The 21,554-nt window shown below is 34.3% G+C and overlaps 1 protein-coding gene across 2 annotated transcripts in view; it reads right to left on the bottom strand.

Moving 5' to 3' along the window:
- LOC111054806 overlaps positions 1-21,554 on the bottom strand; it is a 724,817-nt gene that overhangs the window by 41,989 nt on the left and 661,274 nt on the right. For both annotated transcript variants that reach the window (XM_039419907.1, XM_039419906.1), the window contains exon 22: positions 20,706-20,846. In XM_039419907.1, coding sequence (XP_039275841.1) covers positions 20,706-20,846 — 141 coding nt within the window. The remainder of the gene's footprint in view (positions 1-20,705; positions 20,847-21,554) is intronic.

Below are 21,554 nucleotides of genomic sequence, written 5' to 3'. Positions count from 1 at the left end.
ACGGCTATGAGAGCTTTCATGCTGGTAGCGAATTCACTGCGGCATCAGGAGTTATGGTTTATGTTTCTGTGGAGAGTGGCCTTCGTTGCACTAGAATGGATTGCAGAATTGAGGGCTCTGACTCTATTTTCCTGGAGTGTGAGCTTCTTAATTACTGTATTTACTACTGAATTGCTACTGAATTTACTGTTTTGTGTGTGTATAGGTGGCATGGATTTGAGTGCAGCCAATTCTTGGATAGTCTTAATACTTTCTTGGAGCAGCATCATGGCTCAGACTGTATGATGTTGGGAGACCTTAATATCAATATTAATGATATGAATAACATTAATACTGTTGAATATCTAAAAATAATGAATGGTAATGGATTTCGATCCCTCATTGATATGGATACTAGAGTAACATCATCAAGCTCAACATGCATTGACCATATATTCTTCAGGTCCAAAAAACATAATCATAGGCTTAGTAGTTATAGTTATGTCATCGATACATTGATAACAGATCACCGAGCTGTGTCTATAACCATTTCAGAATCAAGTGTATTTAACAATAATCATGTCAATATAAAAAAAGACAGAATTGATTATGATAAATTAAAATTGTTGTTGATGCAACATGATTGGGACCCAATGTATTTAATTAAGAATGTAAATGATAAGTTATCTTTATTTTTAGATACATTAAAAAATTATTTAAATCAATCCACATATTCAGTTTTAGAGAACCATAATCATATCCGACTAAAAATACTCAAACCCTGGATGACAGATGGTTTATGCATAGCATTAAAAAATCGTGATAAAATATATAAAATGTTGTCTAGAAACCCCAAGAATAATAGGCTTAAAAATTCTTATATTACCTTGAAAAATAATATTAAAGCATGGATCAAGCAAGGAAAGATTAAATACTACTCAGATTTGAAAGACTTATCTATCAAAAACCAATGGAAGGAAATAAATAAGTTGTGCGGCCAATCTTCAGATAAAAAGCAAACTATTAAACTAAAGATAGATGACATTGAAATCTCTGATGAACAAACAGTAGCAGACACTTTTAATACATATTTTATTGAAGTACCTACTAGACTTATTTCTTTTATGAGAGTAATAGATCAAAATACTATTAATAATTATAAAGATTGCTTCATATCAGACAATGTTTGTAATTCTATTTTCTTAAGACCAATAGATTATCATGAGATTCTCACTGAGATACAGTCTTTGAGGAATGGTAAGTCTCCTGGTCACGATTGTATATCTTCCTATCTTCTAAAAAGAAATGCTATACCATTGGTTCCAGTATTGTATGATATATTCAATGCAAGTATAATTGCGGGTATCTTTTTGGATGTCTTGAAGACAGCTAAGGTCATTCCCATTTTCAAAAGTGGAAATCATTTAGATCCTTCCAATTACAGACCTATATCTCTCCTGTCTGTCTTCTCTAAAATATTTGAGAAGATTGTTAGAAGGAGAATTTTCAATTTTTTGAAGAGCAATAACTTTTTCTACAAGGGTCAATTTGGATTCCAAGAGGGTTTGAGTACTGAGATGGCTTTATATAACTTTATGTCTCAAATATATTCAGGATTAAATGTTAGGAATTCCAAGGTTACTGGACTGTTTCTCGATATAAAGAAGGCGTTCGACACAGTTGACCATTCAATTCTTCTTGAATAGCTGAATGCTGCTGGTATCCGTGGTAATGCTTTGGAATGGATGACATCCCACCTGGAGAACAGACACCAGTATGTGTGTATTGGCGGTGTGAATAGTAAATCCATCAGGATTAATAACGGTGTGCCCCAGGGTTCTGTTCTTGGGCCACTTCTGTTTCTTGTATATATAAATGATTTATTCTCTTATAAGTTCAATGGCTATGCAACATCGTTTGCTGATGACACTGCCTTCTCCTACACATCTAGAAATTCTCTTGAATTACAGGTATTGATGCAGCGAAATCTTGATGTACTGCGCCTATGGTTTGATTATAATAAACTGACGTTGAATGCCACTAAAACAAATTACTTAAATTTTTTCTTGTCATCGTCATTTGTTTCAGATGTCCCTCTACTATATCATGAGATTGATTGTGGAAGAGTGCGGTGTAAATATACTGTTGTGGAGAGAGAGCTCAGTCCATGAAATACCTCGGTCTGGTTGTGGATGACAGATTGACATGGAGTATTCATGTTCTTGGTTTGAGAAAACACTCAATCTGTTAAGAGTCTTTTATAATCTGAAGCAATTTCTTCCTCTAGGTGTTTTGCGTCAGCTCTACTTTGCATTTGTAAATTCCAAATTAGATTATGGGATTGCATGTTGGGCTTCAACATACATTTCTCACTTTAAATCAATAATAACATTACAAAAGGCAGCAATTAGGGTCATAGTTGGGGTTCATAGACGAACACATTCTTTTCCTTACTTTAAACAAATGAATGCATTTCCTCTTAGATATTTGTATGTTTTCAAGGTGCTGGCTCTGTTTTACAGGATGAGTGGAAGCTATGATCAACCTATAATAATTGAGAATAATCATACCCAGCAGACACGTCAGGCAACTCTGAGTTTGTTGAGAGGACCTAGGGCAAAATGTACTCTTTTCCAAAAAAGCTTTCTGTTTCTGGGCCCCAAGTTTTATAATATTCTGCCACCTGACATGAAAAGTATAAATACATATAGAAAGTTCAAATCGAAATTGAGGCCTTGGCTTTTTGAATATCTTCCAGATGATGTTGAGCAATGGTTTACTGTCTTGAGATGAGCCCACATAGACCAGCACTTTGAAATGATCAATTTCAGATTTTTTCTTTCCTATTTATTAATTTCAATTATCGAATTGAATTTGTTTCATCTTGATCTATTGTTCAGTTGACCGATATGTGAGTCTTGCCCTGATAATTAATTATTGTGTGTGTGTATGTGAGAGAGAGAGAGAGTGAGTGTGTGTGCGTTTGTTATTTGCAACTAAAATCTATTATTGACTCCTTCTTGCACTCAAGTGTCATTTTTTACCACTTTGCAAGTAGTAATTTGTTTCACTTGCCCTAATCATCATTTGTTTCTAATATTTTACTTAGTTAGGCTAATTGCAAAAAGATCGAAATTTCATTTTACTGTATGTGGTTATAATTCTATGTATTTTTCTGATATTATGCAGTTGTAAATTTATTTGAACTACTACATTTTTTTTTTAAGTTGATATGTAAAACTTTTTTGTTGTTATGAGCAAGTGAAATAAAAATATTCTATTCTATTCTATTCTATTCATTGTATTTTTTAACGATGTCAGATAATTTAATCTTCCACTTGTATGATCCTTGTAAAATGAAATGTTCCCAGAGCTTATTTTTTAATGTTCTGTTGAAACGTTCAACGATTGATGTTGTAAGATGCCAATACTTTTTCAAATAGTCTATTATGGAACTCTGTACCTGCATCAGTTTGTAAATGTTTCGGGGCTCTTCCCAATTTAAGTATTCTACTGAATGCAAGTCTAACTTCTTTAGCAGTTTTATCTTTGAGTGGTTCAGCCCAAGCATATTTTAAAAATCCATCTATAACTGTCAATATATACTTCAAAACATTATTCTCACGTGAATATGGTCTCATTTCCACTAAATCTGCTCGCCATAGGTCATCAATAGCTTTTAGTAGTACTGTCTGCCTTTTAAAATCTCCTCTTGCTGGTTTGTGGAGTTCATTAATAATTTGATGCTTTACTGTTGCCATCTCAATTATGACTAAACAATTACACCAGCTGAACGTAGCTCTCTCTCAATTGATGTAATCTCTACAGGTGATGACTTGCTTTCTATCAATACTTCCAACCTTTCAATATCAACATTTGAATCCCAATCCATACCAAGCTCTTTCTTCTTGGCAAAATTTGGCTTTTGGTTATGTTTAATGGGTGGTGGAAAGTGTTTAATAATAACCTCTCTGTATTTTGGATTGATCATACTCCTGTCTACAGGTGCACTACTGCTGTACCGTTTCTTATGTGCATTATTAGTGAGCTTCATAATGTTATTATGATCTTTAATATCATCTTTGGTCACTAGAGTCATTTCAGTACTTTTCATGAATATCAACCCAAATAGTCCTGGAGTACCCACAAATTTCAACCTAAAAACTATATTTATTTCTATTCCAACAAATACCACACATTTCCATAAACTTGTGGAGACTCATGTCTGTGCCAACATGATCTTCATATATTTTTTCCATATTCAATTGATCTTGCTTGAACAGTACTATCAAGTTGGCATTGTCACGAACCAGGTGTTTGAGCACCCTACAATAACTTTGACACAGGTAGAAACTATCCACACCACTATGATGTCCTTGACAAAAGTACTTTCTATCATTGCTTTGTTTTTCACAAGATATATCATCGAAAATGAATATTGAGTTTGAATCAACTTCATTTGAATGAGGAACAGTATCATTATCTTCATATAAATAAATTCTCAAACCATCAACACTCCGAACTATTCTCTCCAATAACCTTTATTTTGCTTGATTTAATGTCTTACTTAATAGGTAGATGTTTTCAAATTTTAGACCATTTGGTTCATGGAGTAATGAAAGCATTAGATTGGTTTAACCACAATTTGTTGGTCCAACAATTAAACATCTGATTGTATTTGGAAGAAGAGGACCGTGTTTGGAACTCTGTGACTCATGTACATCAGCATTATTCACATTGAAAGTATGTTGTTGCTTCAGGAAATGCATGATAAAGACTGAACATATTCCATATGAGAAATGCCTTTCATAGATTTCAGGTTGCTGCTCATCTTCCCAAATTCAATGAATTAATTATCACAATTATTATTGAAAGGTTATGTTATTGAAGCTCTATTATTCAACATCAGTATTATTTATTGTAATTGATAAATTGTATGAATGAATAAATCATCAAATTATTACATGGATTCACTACACACACACACACACACCCTCACCCACAATAATTCAAACTAGTATATAGTACTACCCCCTCACCACTCCTGTGAACACGTAAATATTATTTTCTGATTTTGTTTCCTCAATTTCCAGTATTATGCAGTTTTATTGAATAACAATTGATGAGATAAGGCTTTTTTTAATTAAATGACTCCCTTATCTTATCAAAGTGATTAGATTACTTTTCAAAGATGATTGAAAATAGACCTACCAATATCTGATTTTGTGTAAGTCATGCTGATAAGGCTATTATTAGATTTTGTTTTGTAATTAACATGACCCTTATCTCGTTGCCTAGCAACAAAGATAATGATTTGACCCATCAGTATATAAGACAATGTTGGAAATCTCCTGGCTCAGTCTTGGTGCAGCATTCACAGTGAGTACTTCTCCTTTAGTGTGTTCATCCAGATATTACTTCTACTTCTTCGAGTGTGTGGGTTAATGTGATTAGTTGGTGTTAGTGGTTGGTGAGTGGCTATTTGATTCTATCAGTTGATTTATTCATTTTCAAGAAGCTTTCTTTAAAGCTAAACCAACTTTATTTACTTTTCAACTTTATCTCATTCTATTCACTTATCATCATGAAATGTGAATTTTGTGGTCATAATTTCTCACGTTTATTCAATTTGAAGAGACATGCTTCAAAATGTGAGGAAGAATTTAAAAGGATTGCAAATCATATTTGTGGTTCTTGTGCCACAAGATTAATTGCCAAAATTCATTTGATTCAGTAACCTCAAGGAAGCACCATGAAATAATGTGCTCTAAATTCTTGGATGATAAAGATTTTAAGAGTGCAATAGTAGTATAATAAGAGGGATTCTGGGCCACTTGGCCCAGAATCCACCGTCACCTCAAGGTCACCCAGGTCCACCAAACCTGACCTCAAGGTCACCCACAAGGTCACCCAGGTCGACCAAACCTAACCTCAAGGTCACCCAAGACAACCAGTTCCTCCAGGTTGACCAAACGTAACCTCAAGTTCATTCCCAAGACCCCCATACCAAAAAAAAAAGAGAAAGTTAAAAATTGATCTAACCCAACTTTCCATAGTTAAACCTCGTCGTCATCATCTTCTTACAGGGGTAGGCATTAATACCTGTTCCACCTTCAAACATTCTCCCACCTTTTTCTTGGTCTGCCAATACTTCTCCTCCCTTCTGGCTTGTAAGCAATGGCAGCTTTCGATATTCTTCCGTTTCCCATTCTCTCAACGTGTTCTCTCCACTGTTGTGGATTCCTGTCAACTTGTTGAGGTATGGAGATTACATTGAGCTCTCTACGGATATCGATATTATGTAGCCTGTCCTCTCTGGTGCATCCCTTCACTGACCTTGGAAATCTCATTTCGGCCGCCTGTAACCTGCTCCACTCCCTTCTCTCTGGTACCCAGGTTTCAGAGCCATACAAAAGTGTAGGGATGGCCATTACTTTATGAAATTTGAGTTTTGTCTCTTTTCGGGCTTTATTTTTGAGAGTTCTGTTAATAGTTCCACATATGTACTGGAATCTGTTAATTTTTGCATTCAAGTCGTGGTCTTCCTCGTATGTAGTATCACATCCCAAATATTTGAAATGTGATACCTGTTCCAGTATTCTGTTGTTGAGAACTATTCTAGAACGTATTGAAGACTTCCCCAAATACGCCATCACTTTTGTTTTGTACAAGGAAATCTTCATATTATATTCTGAGCTCAGAAGATGGAGTTGATATATTGCTCCTTGCAGATTGTCCTCTGATTCCTGCAATATTACTTGATCATCTGCAAACCATAATGAATTGACAGCAATATTGTGTGTTAGTTGTATACCTGGTTGATTTTGTTGCTTCCACTTCCTACAAAGGTCGTCCGAATAAATATTGAAGAGAGTTGGTGAGAGAGGACAACCCTGTCTCAAACCAACATTGATAACAATTTCTTCTGACTTGGAGCCTGAGCAGTCTGAGATTATTTTTGTCTTGCTGTACAAACTCTTGATGACTTCGACAAAATGAGTTGGGAAACCTCGTTTAATCAACTTATCTAACAATAATTGACAATTGACTTTATCAAAAGCTTTTTCGTAGTGCACGAATGCAAGGTGTGTCTCTTAATTGAATTCTACTCTTTTTGCTATGATCTGTTCCAATGAGAAAACATCATCCATACATGATCGGTCCTTTCTGAAATCAGCCTGCTCCTCTAGTAGAAGTACATCAGAGATTTTCCGAAGTCTATTGTTCAGAATTCCGCTATACAATTTATAGACATTGCTCAACAAGCATATACCTCTATAATTATTCGGGTCTTTTCTGCTTCCCTTCTTGAATAGAGATATTACTAAAGCTTTTCTCCACTCCTCAGGCACATAACGTGATGTCCAGCACATGTTGATTAGATGAAGCAGTCGAAATTTCAGTAATGTTCCACCATATTTTGAAAGCTCCATATTTGGCAGATCCACCCAGTTGCCTTCCTATTTTTCGTTTTATTGAGGGCTTCTTCCAACTCATCAATGCTTATGAGATCAACATCACTCACTGGATCCATCCGCTGGTCAATACTTTCCATGACTGGCAAATCTTGGTCATACCACAGTTCTTTGTAGTGTTTCATCAATTCATGTTTGCTCACATTTTTTATCTCAGCCATTTCTTTGACCGTACTATTGAGGTGTCTCATCCATTTGTAAGCAACTTCCTGCCTGCCATGAAGGTCATCTTCTATTCCTGAGATGAATCTGTCCCATGAATCTTCATGTGCTTTCCTAACAGTTGTTTTTGCTATATTATGTTTGAGCCAATAATTTTCTTTTGTGTGGTCTGTTGGTGACTGAAGGAGTTCCTTGTATGCTTTTATCTTGTCTGCAATAGCTTGAGAAATCTTGTTGTTCCAAATTTTCAAACCTTTTCGTCTTTTAACAATTTTTTTTTGTGCCAAGTATTTCATGGGCTGCTTCTTTGATAGTGTCTTTGATATTTTTCCATTTGCCTTCAATTGTTGCTGCTGTCGGTCTTGTAGAGAGCCTTTGTGTTAGTCCTGTCTGATATAAAGTTCTTATACTCTCGGTTTGCAAAAGATACACTTTGAATACATTGTTCTCAGCTTTGTTTTGAGGTTTACTCGCTTTCCTCCATCTTGGCCACAAATTAATTTTGGAAACCACAAGGAAATGGTCACTGGCTACATCACTACCTCTATAAACTCTGGTATCCTGAACCTGTCCGGACAGTTTCTTGTTCACAATCACATTGTCAATCAGAGATCTGTATCCTCTCTGTAACCTGTCCAGGTATATTTGTGTATGTCTTTTTTTCTAAAGAATGTATTTGTGATCTTCAGCTCATTGTATGAGCAAAAGTCTCGCAACTGTCTACCATTCTCATTCAGGTGATATTCCCCAAATGTTCCTACCACCTGTGGAATCAGCTGGTTTCCTACTTGAGCATTCAAATCTCCAGCTACAATCACATAGTCTGCTTTGTTGCATGCGGTCAACTGTTTCTGTAATTCTTCATAGAATTCTATCGTAGCCTCTTTCTTTCCTTCTTCAGGAGCATATGTGCCAAATAAAGTCAAGTAACCTCTGTCCATCTTGAATTGGACCCTTATTATCCTTTCACTAACAAAGGAGTAACTCTCTATTCTATTTTTCCATCTCTGATCAACCAAGAACATCACTCCAGCGCTAGCTCTCCTATTTTGGTCTACTCCACTCAAAATTTCAATGTACACTCCCCAATCTTTTGTTCCCTTCAGCTTCTTCTTGGTCTCTGTTATCACAGCCAGGTGTATCTTATGCTTAGGTTAGTCAAACCTAACCTATTCAATTGAAAAATTAATTAAAATTAATTAAAAATCAATTAAAATTAAATGAAAATTGAATAAAAATTAATTGAAATTAGATAAAAATTTATTAAAATGAAATAAAAATTTATTTAAATTGAATTAGAATAAAAATGGGAAGTCTGGCTGAATAAAAATTAGCAATCAATCTATATGGCTGGTCAATTAGCAAACAATCTGTATGGCTGGCCGAAAAAATTGAATAAAAATTAATTAAAATTGAATCTTGCAAAGCATGTATTCATGTGCAAAACTCTGACAATAATGCTTCCAATATGCCATTCTATCAAAACTTGTTGGTGAAAATCATCCTTGTTATGCATCATCTTATGCCAACATTGATCACACATATGACTTTGATTGCATCACATATCATACTCCATTACATGAGATGAAAAAGTTTGGAAAAAATGAATCAAATATCAATAAATGTGTTCGGGCTAGATGAAAACAACAAGGTTTATCTGTTCAAAGTTGTTGATGGAGAACTCATTGATCTTAGAGATATTCTATTGATCTCTAATAATGATGGGGCAAGTCACTATATATTTATTAAAAACTTTTATAAATTGGTTCGAAATGGGAAAACCAAACATGAGCATGTAATATCATTATGTAAACGGTGCTTTAGTCATTTTGATGACCAACATGGTGAAACCAAGGAAGTGAAACTTGAGAAACATTTGAAAATGTGTCTTCTCAACAAAGCAGTAACAGTTGATCTCACACATGCAAAGCCATATGTGAAGTTTGAACATGTGGAGAGGGGACTGAAAGTGCCTTTCATAGTATACTGTGACTTTGAATGTATTTTAAAGCCGGTACAATGCTGTACCCCAGATGCAGCTGCCTCATACACAGTAGAAGCACACAAACATGGGGTCATGAGCTTTTGTGTATATTTAAAACAAACACTGGAATATACATGTCTACCAACACATCCATTAACATACAGAGGTAGAGATGCTGTGAAGGTGCTTCTGAACTATTTGAAGGGAATTGATGAGAAAGTGTCAGAAATATATAAAAGAAAAATCCCAATGGATACAATGAGTTTAATTCTGCAGACAAATGTTACATATGTGACAAACACTTCAATGTGGAAGACTTAAAAGTAAGAGATCACTGTCATATGTCAGGAAAATACAGAGGAGCAGCACATAATAGCTGTAACTTGGAGTATCAAGCTCCACATTTCCTCCCTGTAATATTCCACAATCTCAGTGGATATGACAGCCACTTCATTGTGGCGTCAAAATAGACATATTGAATTTGGAAAATTCCATCACTTTTGATGACACAATTGAGAGTATTGAGCTTCATACACATCTCTCATTCGCTTCAACAACACATGATGCAGGTCAAGAGATAATTATTCCCATACAGCATCAGGACAGCTATTCACTACCAGCTTTTAGTTATCTCTACATTGAGGGGAGATTTTTGAAAAATGACTCGGATAATAAGGCCCGTTCAAATAGAATAAAAATGACAAATAACACATGAGCATTCCTATTTGATGAAATTGATTATGAATTGAATGAAGTGGAGGTAGATTGTGTACGGAATCCTGGTATAAGTAGTACTCTGAAAGGATTAACTGTCATTCTTGAGTTTAATAAAGATTATTATCACATCATTCATTGGAAATGTATCCATTCTCTCTCCTTGTCCTATACTAATTCATTGAGATAAACATGGAGCAGCATATATAAAAAATGAAAGATGGATTTTTTTTCAATTGAGTTGAAAATTGATGATGTGATGATGAGGAGGGGAGGGGGTAGTCCCTATAAAAGGAGTAGCTCATATATAACAGGTTTCAGTTGTCATTATGAATTTCAAGAGAATTCTTAATGATTACAATGAAAAGAGATAGTATTATAAGCTCTCAGAACTCTTCATTGGTGAAGCATACAGGGTGATATTGTTTGAAAAGGTTTCTATCATTCATGGAGATAGGACTATAGCACTTCTGAAATGACACATGGAAGAAGAGATAATGATTTATTTACCATCAAGATTCAATTCATCCAGTACATTCATTGACAATTACAATAGTAGTGATGAAAATGAAGTATCATTGGTCTATCTGGGACTACTACAAGAAAGAAAGCATGACATTCGATTCATCTGAGCTATTTTATTCATTTTCTAAAAGAAATATCTCATTTCTATAGAGGCCATTCTGAATTACTATTATTTTATCTATAATTCAAATTTAAAACATTTATTATAAAAGTTATTTAAGTTTTTAAAAATATTTGTTCATATTGTTAGTCTTGATTATTGTCTCAATTGAGGAAATTGAAAAAAAAATGTGTTATTTAGAAGTATTGTTTTGTTTTAAAAGCAGAGTAAATTCTTATTTTCATGGAAAAAGGGATATTCTTAATGAGAAAATGTCACAGTAAGTCATATTTTGAAGTTATCCTAGCAGGATTGCTAGATATTCATGAATTTCCTTGGTTATTGTAAATATAATTATTTAATTATTTGAATACTCAGATATTATGCTGATTCATTTTGTCTTGAAGAGTTGTATTTTTTTCCATTCATCTCATATTCTCATTAAGGATATCTCTTTTTATACCCCTTTGATGTTTCCCCACTTTGACGAAGTAAAGGGGCTTGAACCATTTTTACAATGGTGACCAAGAGGGGGACATATTGTGATCAATTCAATTAGGAAGCAATAGATATAGTTTTGTAATTTGAGATATCTATGTGTTAATAAAACATATACTATAGTAAGTGAATGTGTTGATTATTTTACCTTACTTCCCTCATCCTACTCTATACACACATAGTGAACATTCAAAATGGAACATAATATATTAGATCAATTCATACATATTGTGACACTATTATACAAAGGTGGTATCAAACAAAATACTTTATTCTATTTGGTATAGTAGGTACCAATAAAGTGGAGAGGTGAGATAATTTTCCCATCACATTATTAAAAATAGACATAGTTTAATCTATTTGAAATGGTTACCATGATAACCACAGTCTCACCCACTTATTTATTAACACTGGCTGAAGATGATGCCCACATTAGCTCTAGGCTTGTGCAAAGGTAATGATGATAACAGGTGAGTGGACCTTTAGGTGGGTTGTAAACCAATTTCAAACTCAAAAATTATATTCAAAGATCTTTGGTCATCCTCACAAAGGGAGTACCAGGCCCATGAAGCTTAATTTGGTAGCTTATCAGCCATGGAACAATTCATATTTGAATTTACCGCCTTAAACATCTATTGACATGCAAAATTGATAAAAGGGGAAATTATTTTTAAAAATATTATTATCTTATCATAGAGATTAGATGAGATGTGTCATGACATGATAAGGATCAAAAATTAAAAATGTACAATGGTTGTTTTAGGTTAGGTTAGATAAGGGGTGGCCAGACATGTCTGAACATGCCTGCACATCCTTGGAGGGCCCAGAACCGGCCTTTTATATCTACTGTCGAACATGATTGGAATTGAAACAGTAGCGATCATCAACATTATTATCTTCATCTGATCTAAAGAAACCAAATTATAGTAAGATTCAAATCAATATGTCAGCATTATTTAATGGGGAGCATTGATGCGATTAATGAGGAATACTGACAGTCAACGAACTATTATGCATATTGTATAATATTTTTAGAAAAAACAATCAATGTTTGGGAATAATTGATTCATGGGAAAAGCTCCTTACTTCTATGGAAGATTCATTTTTACATTAGGAAAAGCAACAACAGCTATTTGGCCGTTCTAATAAAATAAATAACCTCTTTTTTAGCCCAAATTATATTTTCGCCGAATTTCCTCATTCTTTGCAAATAGATTCCCCCTGAACATTTCTGAAGTTTCAAAAATACCCTCCATTCATCATACTGGATTATTAAAATTTAATCGAAACTGTTTAAGTAGTTTTCGCGATGTCGGATACACAAACAAAATTAGTCTTGATAGAATAGGATGGAATGATTGAAGCAATTTCAGTCATAAAAGTTTGTTTTATGAAAAATAAAAATTATCGATACTCCAAGATAATAGCTCCGATTGAAGCAGCAGTGCCCAATCAATTTGTTCTTGATAAATGCATTTTAATTAGTTCTTCAATCTGGTGCCAACCTAATGAAATCATCTCAACTTGATGCCAACCTGACAAAATTATAAATTTAGTTGCCAGTAGTCAACAACTTGAAAATGGCATCAATGTCCGGAACATGTTGTGAATAAATATTTTCAAAAAGGGTACTAAGATTTTTATTCTTCTCTCGATTTCTATAAAAGTAGCCCTATACAGAAAAGAGTCAACAACTGTTTTGAAGAGGTACTCTCTCTAGATTATAGTTCCACATTCACATACATACATGCTAAAAGATAAACTTTACACCCTTAAAAACCACCCTTAGAGTTGGAATATCGCCAAAAGATTTCTAAGTGAGCAACTAGGACGTATGAGGAAGCAATATTCCAAGTTTTGTTGCGATACATCTTGTAGTTTTCCAGAAATCGTGATCAGTGAGTCAGTGAGTCAGTGAGATAAGAATTTTATAAGTATAGAAGATTACATAACGTCGCTGGTCTTGGGAAACCTCCTATGTGTCAACATTTTCAATTTTGCGTTTTTGGTATAATTTTTTTCAGAATTTCAAGTCTCACAAACTGGTGGATTCCTACTATCTGTAAATAATTCTATAGTAATTTTTTGGATGAATAAAGAATATATATCCTATGTGATCAATGCAGTTAGATTGGTGCAGAATATCTATGTTCATAAATCCACACATAAGAGCTTTTTAAAAAAATGAAATTCCAGTTCTTACATTGGGAGAGTGACTCCTATGTGAAAGAATCCACATAGGAGTACCTATGGATGTGTACCATTTTGATTCACTTGGTCTTCAAAGAGTGGTCGAAAATTGTAATATATTTAAGTTGTAACATTGATTTGATTCGACATTATTAATAGTCTGGATATATTTCGTTTATTCATTCTTTATCCATTTATATCATTACAAAAATCATAATAATAATTATTGTAACTACGATAGACTAACTGAACTCAGATTGAATAATTTTTCCTGAATTTCGATGAATAATTGTCCAAAACAAGGATATTTACTTTTGCAGCAATTTACACAAAGAATGTTGGCCTTGATCCAGAAAAAATGTTACAATTTTTCCAAAATATGGAGTCAGAAAAATTTAAAAGTTTTGAAAATTACAAGTAATTATGAATCACTTGTCTCTATGACTACATCAATTCATGCATATAATTAAAATCTGATCGATGATATTTTTTATTTTTATTCTATCATGATCTTAGCAGAGAAGATAAATTATTATAATTCTATGAGGTTTTCAACATGTTTTAGTTATTTATTCATTTTTACTGGCTGTACATATCTGAGTAGATATTTAGCTGCACCAAGAAAGACCCTCCACCTTTCTCGATTCTCCACGTCCTCCTCGGTTGCTTCAATTCTCACCATATCAGTCTTCACTTGACTCCAACATTTCCATCGTGGTCTTCCTCTCGGTCGTCGTCCTTTCTTATCAACACTTGATTGAGATTGCTGTCCTCTTTTTTTCTCAAAACATGCGCAGCCCATCTGATCCTTCTACACTTGAACTCGTATACTACATCTGGATCCCTAAAAAGGTCACGAAGCTCTCTGGTGTGTCTCTTCCACAACTCTCCTCCCTCATTTATAGGTCTATAGATTTTCCTGAGGACCTTGTTCTCAAATACAATCAATTTCCTTTCCTTCCTTCTATCTAGCTTCCATGTCTCAAAACTGAAGAGCAATATTGAACTGTTAATGGTTAGATTTTATTTTTCGTAGTATGTGATAACAATTCCGAGGACATAAGTTTGTTGCATGCAGAAAACATCATAGAAACATCTGTTTGCAAGGTTCAGCCTATTCTGTATTTCTGTTACTTCTGTGTTCTGTTCAGAAATTACAACGCCTGAATACTTCTTTAAAGTACTGTACTTACGCCTGTCTACTTTTTAATGTACTGACCGTTCACTCGGAGGGTACCTTGGTCTCTGTTATCTTGATTTCTTGTGAAATAAACATATTTCGTTTTTGTTTTATTTACTTCTAGTCCAATTCTCCCTGCTTCCTCCATGAACACTTTTGCTAATTGACTTAGGTCATCTTTTGTTTCTGTGAAAATTACCATGTCATCAGCAAACACTAGTGTGTTGATTCCAGATCCAATTTTTATTCCTACATCCCTATTTGTAGTTTTTTGGAGTACTTCCTCGATGGCCATATTGGAGAGAATTGGCGAGAGCCCATCACTCTGTCGTACTCCTGAATTTATCCTGAAAGACTCAGAAACTTGCCCATTCACTCGTACCGAACATGTAGCTTCTGCTATACTTGACCTGGCCAGGTTCACTATATTTTTGGGATTTCAAACTTCTCCATCAGAGTTTCTCTCTGTTTATACTATCATAAGCTTTTGGAAAGTCGATAAATAGAGCAAAAACTCTTTGTTGAATTCCCAGTACTCTGATACAATTCCTTTGAGGATAAATATTTAATTTGTTGTAGACCTGCCTTTCATTTTAGATAGGACTCAGCTGAGGAGAGAAATTCCTCTCAAGTTGCCGCATTCCTCTTCCTCTACTTCTTTGTGTATGGGAACAACTATCGCCTCCTGCCAGTCATTTGGCATCATTTCTTTTTCTCATATCATCTCTATACTTATAAAAGGCTAAGCCCCGACAGACTGAAATCACACCACAGCCCAAACTACTGAGCCTAAAAACTTGAAATTTTGCATGATTGTATATGGTAGCCTGAAAACATCCACTAAGAAAGGATTTTCAGAAATTTGCCCCCCTGAGGGAGCTAGGGCCCCCCCCAAAATTTTTGTGTTTTTCAACCGCTCATTTCACAGAAAAGTCATGAGGAACTTTTTTGTTCAGCTTTCGATCAGGAGCACAGGGGGGTCCAGGAGAGGGCATTTTTCGAAAATTTTGATGTAAAATCACACTACAGCTCAAACTAATAGTCCTACAGACTTGAAACTTTGCACAAATATTCTTCAAACATGCTAGACGCGCACTATGAACAGATTTTGAGATATATTGCCTGTAAGGGTTTCAAAGGATGGAAAAGGATCCTATTAAGTGAGGTTATGAACATGATAAGAAGAGTGCCATATGGAAATGAGATAATTTATCTATTGACATCTGATATTCTAACATATGTTGTAATCATCGGAAATAACAAAATAATATGATAGAAATTCAATAAAGAACATCTGTTCTGCTATTGCTTTCTACCTGATTCCACTCAACCTCAATAATATTGTTCTGATAATTGATAAATATGTTTAATATTATTATTAATATAATAAAAGTATTGTTTTGATAATCTATATTTTTTTCACAAACTCTGTATGTGTCTGTATGTAATATGGCGAATGTGAAACAGCTGCATCAAAGAAATTATGTCAACAACATATGTTTAGGAAAACCATAGTTTTGATTTACTTCATTCTCCTGATGCAATGTATAGGCCCAATGTATGGATTATTAATTTTTTAGCTAGAACAAAATAAATAAACGTCTACAGTTTTATCAATGCTGTATCGGCAATACAAAAACGCATGCAGTTAATATGTCTTTAAATAAAGGTGTTGACATTAACATGAATTAATTATTCTTTACCATTTTTATTTTATTACAATTTCAAAATTATTCGAGCCATGATAGAATTATTGACTCACTGTAGAGTCAGTCAAAGAATTTAATATCGAAATGAGGGGTATTTTGGCAAGCTGAACAAAAAATAAGATCCTATGCACCTGTTTGATATTTCCTCAAATGAAAAAAGAGTTTTGTGGGTTGTCAAAACTCCCCCTGAAAGGGAAACTATTCAACTTATCCTATCGTTTAGTAAATTAACAATGATTTCTGCGTTGAATAACATGTTTCTTGCCAACAAGAATCGAACTCTCTAAATGGAGGTAGAATGATAAGGTTGACAACTTTCAGTTCTGTTGTTTTAACATTTTTTTAAAATCACTTTCAAAAAGTTCATGTGGTACCTACTATTGTGTTCGAGAAACTTCTGGGGCTATCATAGTTTCACAACTATTCTGTTCCACACTCCTATCTCTTGCAGTCGTTAACCATATCTATAATAAAATAAAGAGTTGGCTTATACATGTACGGGATAGGAAAATTATGTTTGACGCATTATCACGTCTGAACTACTGGACTAATCAACTTGAAATTTTTCATATAGGCTAGATTCTTAATTAACCAAGGATGGTTATAGGCCTATTTTCAATTCTTCAAAATTTCATTACGTCAAGTTTTCAGATTATCGATTTTGAAAATAGATCCTTGCGAAGCACGGGTTCCTTCTAGTCCTTATTAATTCCCACAGCTTATCTATTATTATATTTCCTCCCATCTTCATTATCTCTGCTGAAATTTTATCCTTCCCAGGTGCTTTATTGTTCTTAAGAGCGTGACTGCCGCTCCAAGCTCTTCTTTAGTCCACGTCGGGTTGTACATTACAGTAGGTCTCTTCATTATTCCCGTCTATAACAATGTCCAAATCTTACACGTTCAGCAGTTCATAGAAATATTCTCTCCGTCTTTCAAGCACTTTCTGGTTTTCAGTTAATACAACTCCCTCTTTGTCCTTGTCCCCATACGGATTCGGTGTGAATCCCTTCCAAAAAACCTTATTTTTCTATAAAATTCTCTTGTATTATTCGTTAAACGATCTTCTTCTGCTTTATCAATTGAACTTTTCACAAACATTCGTTTTATCCTTCTTAATATCTTATTTGTTTCGCAATTTGATTCCATGTACCTGTCTGGATTCTCAGCTGAGTCACTACTCAACCAGATCCTTTTCTTTTGCTTTCGTTTTGTTACTTTCTGCTCGCACTCCTCATCAAACCAGGGTTTCTTTTTCACTCTTCTCTTCTCCCCACATATTTCCTTGGCTGTTTCTGTCACACTTTTCTTGAGGTTGTTCCACTTACTCTCTATGTCATTCTCCTATTTGTAGACCTTGCAACATTTTGGAACCTATTTCGTAGTTTCACCTCAAATTCTCTCTCCAATTGTTTCTCTCCCAGCTATCCAACATCTATGTTAGCACTACTCCTAGCATCCGTTCTTCTTCTGTTAGCACTATTTTTTCATAGTTATGATATTTTTTTTAAACACAGTAACATTGTAAAATGTAAATAACTAACTGCACATTTGAGAGAAAGTTTATTATTATGTGATACCAGGGGTCAGTTCCATAAAAATTTACAAGTGGTATGTGAAAACATTTATACATCTAGTGTGTGTCCGCTTTTTTCTTGTATTACAGGGAACCTTAATCTTTATTAAACAGGCCCCAGATTTAATAACCCTGTGTTGATTAGAATCATCACACCTGGTCAATTGCTTGATTGTTGCCATGCAATAAATTAACATTGACTATTAGTCCAGTCAACGGAAGATTAAGGAGGGAGAAGTTTGGATTACAATTTTTAACCCCACAGCTCTTTTAAAGATTTAAAGGATAGTTAGAGGATTAACATATCAAAAGTCCTCACCCCTACCCACTACTGCAACAGTCGTTTGGAAATGCGTGAAATAGTCGAATTATACATGAAATAAAAGATAATCTGATGCTCTACAATCTTGTAATTAGCACATTCTTGTTTCATCAATTGTTGGAAAGTTATAAGACTTGAAAGAGCGGAAAAATGGGAGAAAAACTGGTTTTCCGAAAATGCATCACTTTAGAACATGAATATCTCGAGAAGTATCAGATATATTGAAAACCTTTACATCACAAAACTTGTATAAAATTTATTAAGCTCTATTTTTATGTAGTTTATTATATGAATAGAACACATTTTCCCAAAGATATAAGCATGTAGGTAATAAGTGGAGAATGCAACTTTCAAATCACCCTCATCCCTTCAGCACATGATGTAGAGATTGGGATTTTCGATATGTTCACCCCCAAACTGGTCTCAACAAAGCTGCGAAGTCGAAAATTGTGTTACAAACATTCCCTCTAAATTTTATTGTCAACTGATCTATTGTTGCTGAACAGAAAATTTCACACTCAACACTAAAACTGCTGCAACAGTCGGAGGGAAATTCATAGAATAGTGAGAATACAGATCAAATTGAAGATAATTTGATACTCTATCAGCTCATAATCAGCAATGATTTTTTACACCGATCATTCAAAAATTATAGGGCTGAAAAGATGAAAAAATTGGAGGCAGAAGTGTTTTTTCAAAAAATGTCCAACCTTCAAGAGCGGATATCTCAGAAACTATGAGTGATATTGAAAAAATGTAGAGGACAAAACGTGTTGGTAATTATTTGAGCTTCAATTCTGTATGGAACACAAATGTTCATAAAATGCATAGTCTCCAAGATATATGCGTAAAATAAAAGAATGGTACTTTCAAACCACCCTCACCCCTTTAGCACTGGGGGTAGGGGTGAGGACTTTTGATATGTTAATCCTCTAACTATCCTTAGAATAGCTGTGGGGTAAAAATTGTGTTCCAAACTTTCCCCTCTATACCTTTATTTGAGCATTCGTTGCCTGGTCTATATGGCTATGGAAAGTCTTGTATGTGACTTCTATCACCAGTGGAATTCCTCCTATGTGACAATTTATTCCTTTCTAATTATCATAATTTGAAAAACCATTGCAATGGACTGAATATCCATAGGACAATAATATGGATCATTGAAAATTTTATTATGTATTAAAAAAAGATTTTTTTGTTTATTTTTCAATTTTAAGTTTGTTTTTGCTCTCCTGAAAAAATGAAGTTCAACACATACGAGGTTTCCTAAAACAAGCGACGATAGATTACTCACAAAGTTTTTTTATTTTTAGATTACCTATGTCATCCAAATGATTTCCGTTATTTTTCACACACTCACTTAACCTAATTCTAAATTTTGCTATTGCTCGCTCGATCATCACTACTTGTGGAATTGCTTAACTTTCTCGTTGAATTTAGTTGTTTGGATTATTGGCTGCTCAATAACGGCAATTTTGTTTATTCACAAATCCCGAAAAATGAAAATTTTCCTCGTTAATTGAAAGAATAACGGCATCCTGGTGGACATTTTTGAGAATGATCTCGCAAGCGGTTTTGCAATGTGCCAATAATTTGCATTAAGTTGATGCTCTAACATTATCTTATACGGATGGAATTTCAGGTCGGAATGAAGAATATTCGTCGTACACTTCGATCAGAAATGTCCAGCGCAACAGCATCGTTTGCTGCTGAACGTCGTGGAGACCAAGTAACCGCTACTCAGGCGTTTTTCAGGCGTTCTCATGGTTCGTTTCCGTCCTGTTGGTTTCGTTTTTAAATCAGACAACGTGTTCCAGAAGTTCTTTACTCACAACAAGATCGTATTTCTACTGGGAACAGGTGCGTGCCGATTTAAATTATTGATATGTCTGCGACATAAACGCTGTGTTAAAATAACTGAGTCATTATTTTTAAAATAACCTTCAATCACAATCGCTTGATGTTCACTTGACCACGACATACTGGCTACTGAAATGGCAAGAATAGAACTATCGATGTGCAACATTCCCGCCTTTTCAATGACAGTGGTTCAAACAACAATTATTAAGTTACTAAAAAATCGTCAGATTAATATGTATAAAGATGTAACATTTTATCCTTCATTTCATTATAACAATATAAAAATACGATTCAAGAACGATTCAGGGGGGCAATAGATGTAGAGTTGAGATACATGTGAGTGAGCGTAGCTACCGAACACATGTCTTATGCTCTATTTTTTATGAAATTTCCTGATAATGGTATCAGTTGTAGTGAGAAGGCTGACTCACACTAGATGGGGTATGTTGATGGTTTCGTCACTTTCAATTCCGATTTCAAGAAGCACCCCTTTATCGCTGATAGATGTCCTATGCACTTGACCCTTCGGCAAATAGTAGTTTTCCAATCTGGCAACTTGATTTTTCAAGAACCTGCAATCAATTATCAATTATGATACTATTCCAATGTAGATGAGATCATAAATTTACATAAAAGGTTCATTCAGTGATGTCATACTCATTTTCCAAGTGATTCAACAATCCCTTACATTTTCTCAGCTACTCGTCAATCCCTTCGAAATTTATTATTCAGATGATGATATACATTATTTCATCAAAAAATTGTAAAATCAATCGAGGATTGATTCCACTTCTAACATTCTATTTCAAAAAATTCTTGATTCATATGATGAATAAGATCATTTAATCCCAACACTATCATATTAATCGAGGAATATAGATTTCACTTCAAACATTTGATTTAGGAAAATTAATAATTCATTTCTAGTCCGGGAGCAAATGTCATTCTGTGGTCGTTTTTGAGTAACAGCCGTGGAAGACGTCTCAATTCCTCCGTTAGGTCTAGCATAATAAGGTTCGTGATGATAAGTCGAAATCACAGGCAAAGACCTCGGAAACAAGATGGCCACCAAAATATTCAGGGTTTGGCTATATCGCTTGGAATTAAATAACGGTTCGGAATATTCAACCGTTTTTCCAGACGAAAATATTTCTCAATTCTTCATCTACAATTTTTGTTCTATGAAATTTTCCTCTAAAACGCATTATTTTTCAGTGTTATAACCTTCAAAAGCCCAAAAAACTTTTTTTATAAATTTGTTCAAATTCAAGTTCATTATA

The sequence above is a fragment of the Nilaparvata lugens genome, chromosome 2 (genome assembly GCF_014356525.2).
Source record: "Nilaparvata lugens isolate BPH chromosome 2, ASM1435652v1, whole genome shotgun sequence".
NCBI classification, from domain to species: Eukaryota; Metazoa; Arthropoda; class Insecta; order Hemiptera; family Delphacidae; genus Nilaparvata; species Nilaparvata lugens.
Note: the sequence above shows the minus strand (reverse complement) of the source record. Positions and strands in the feature narration are given on the sequence as shown.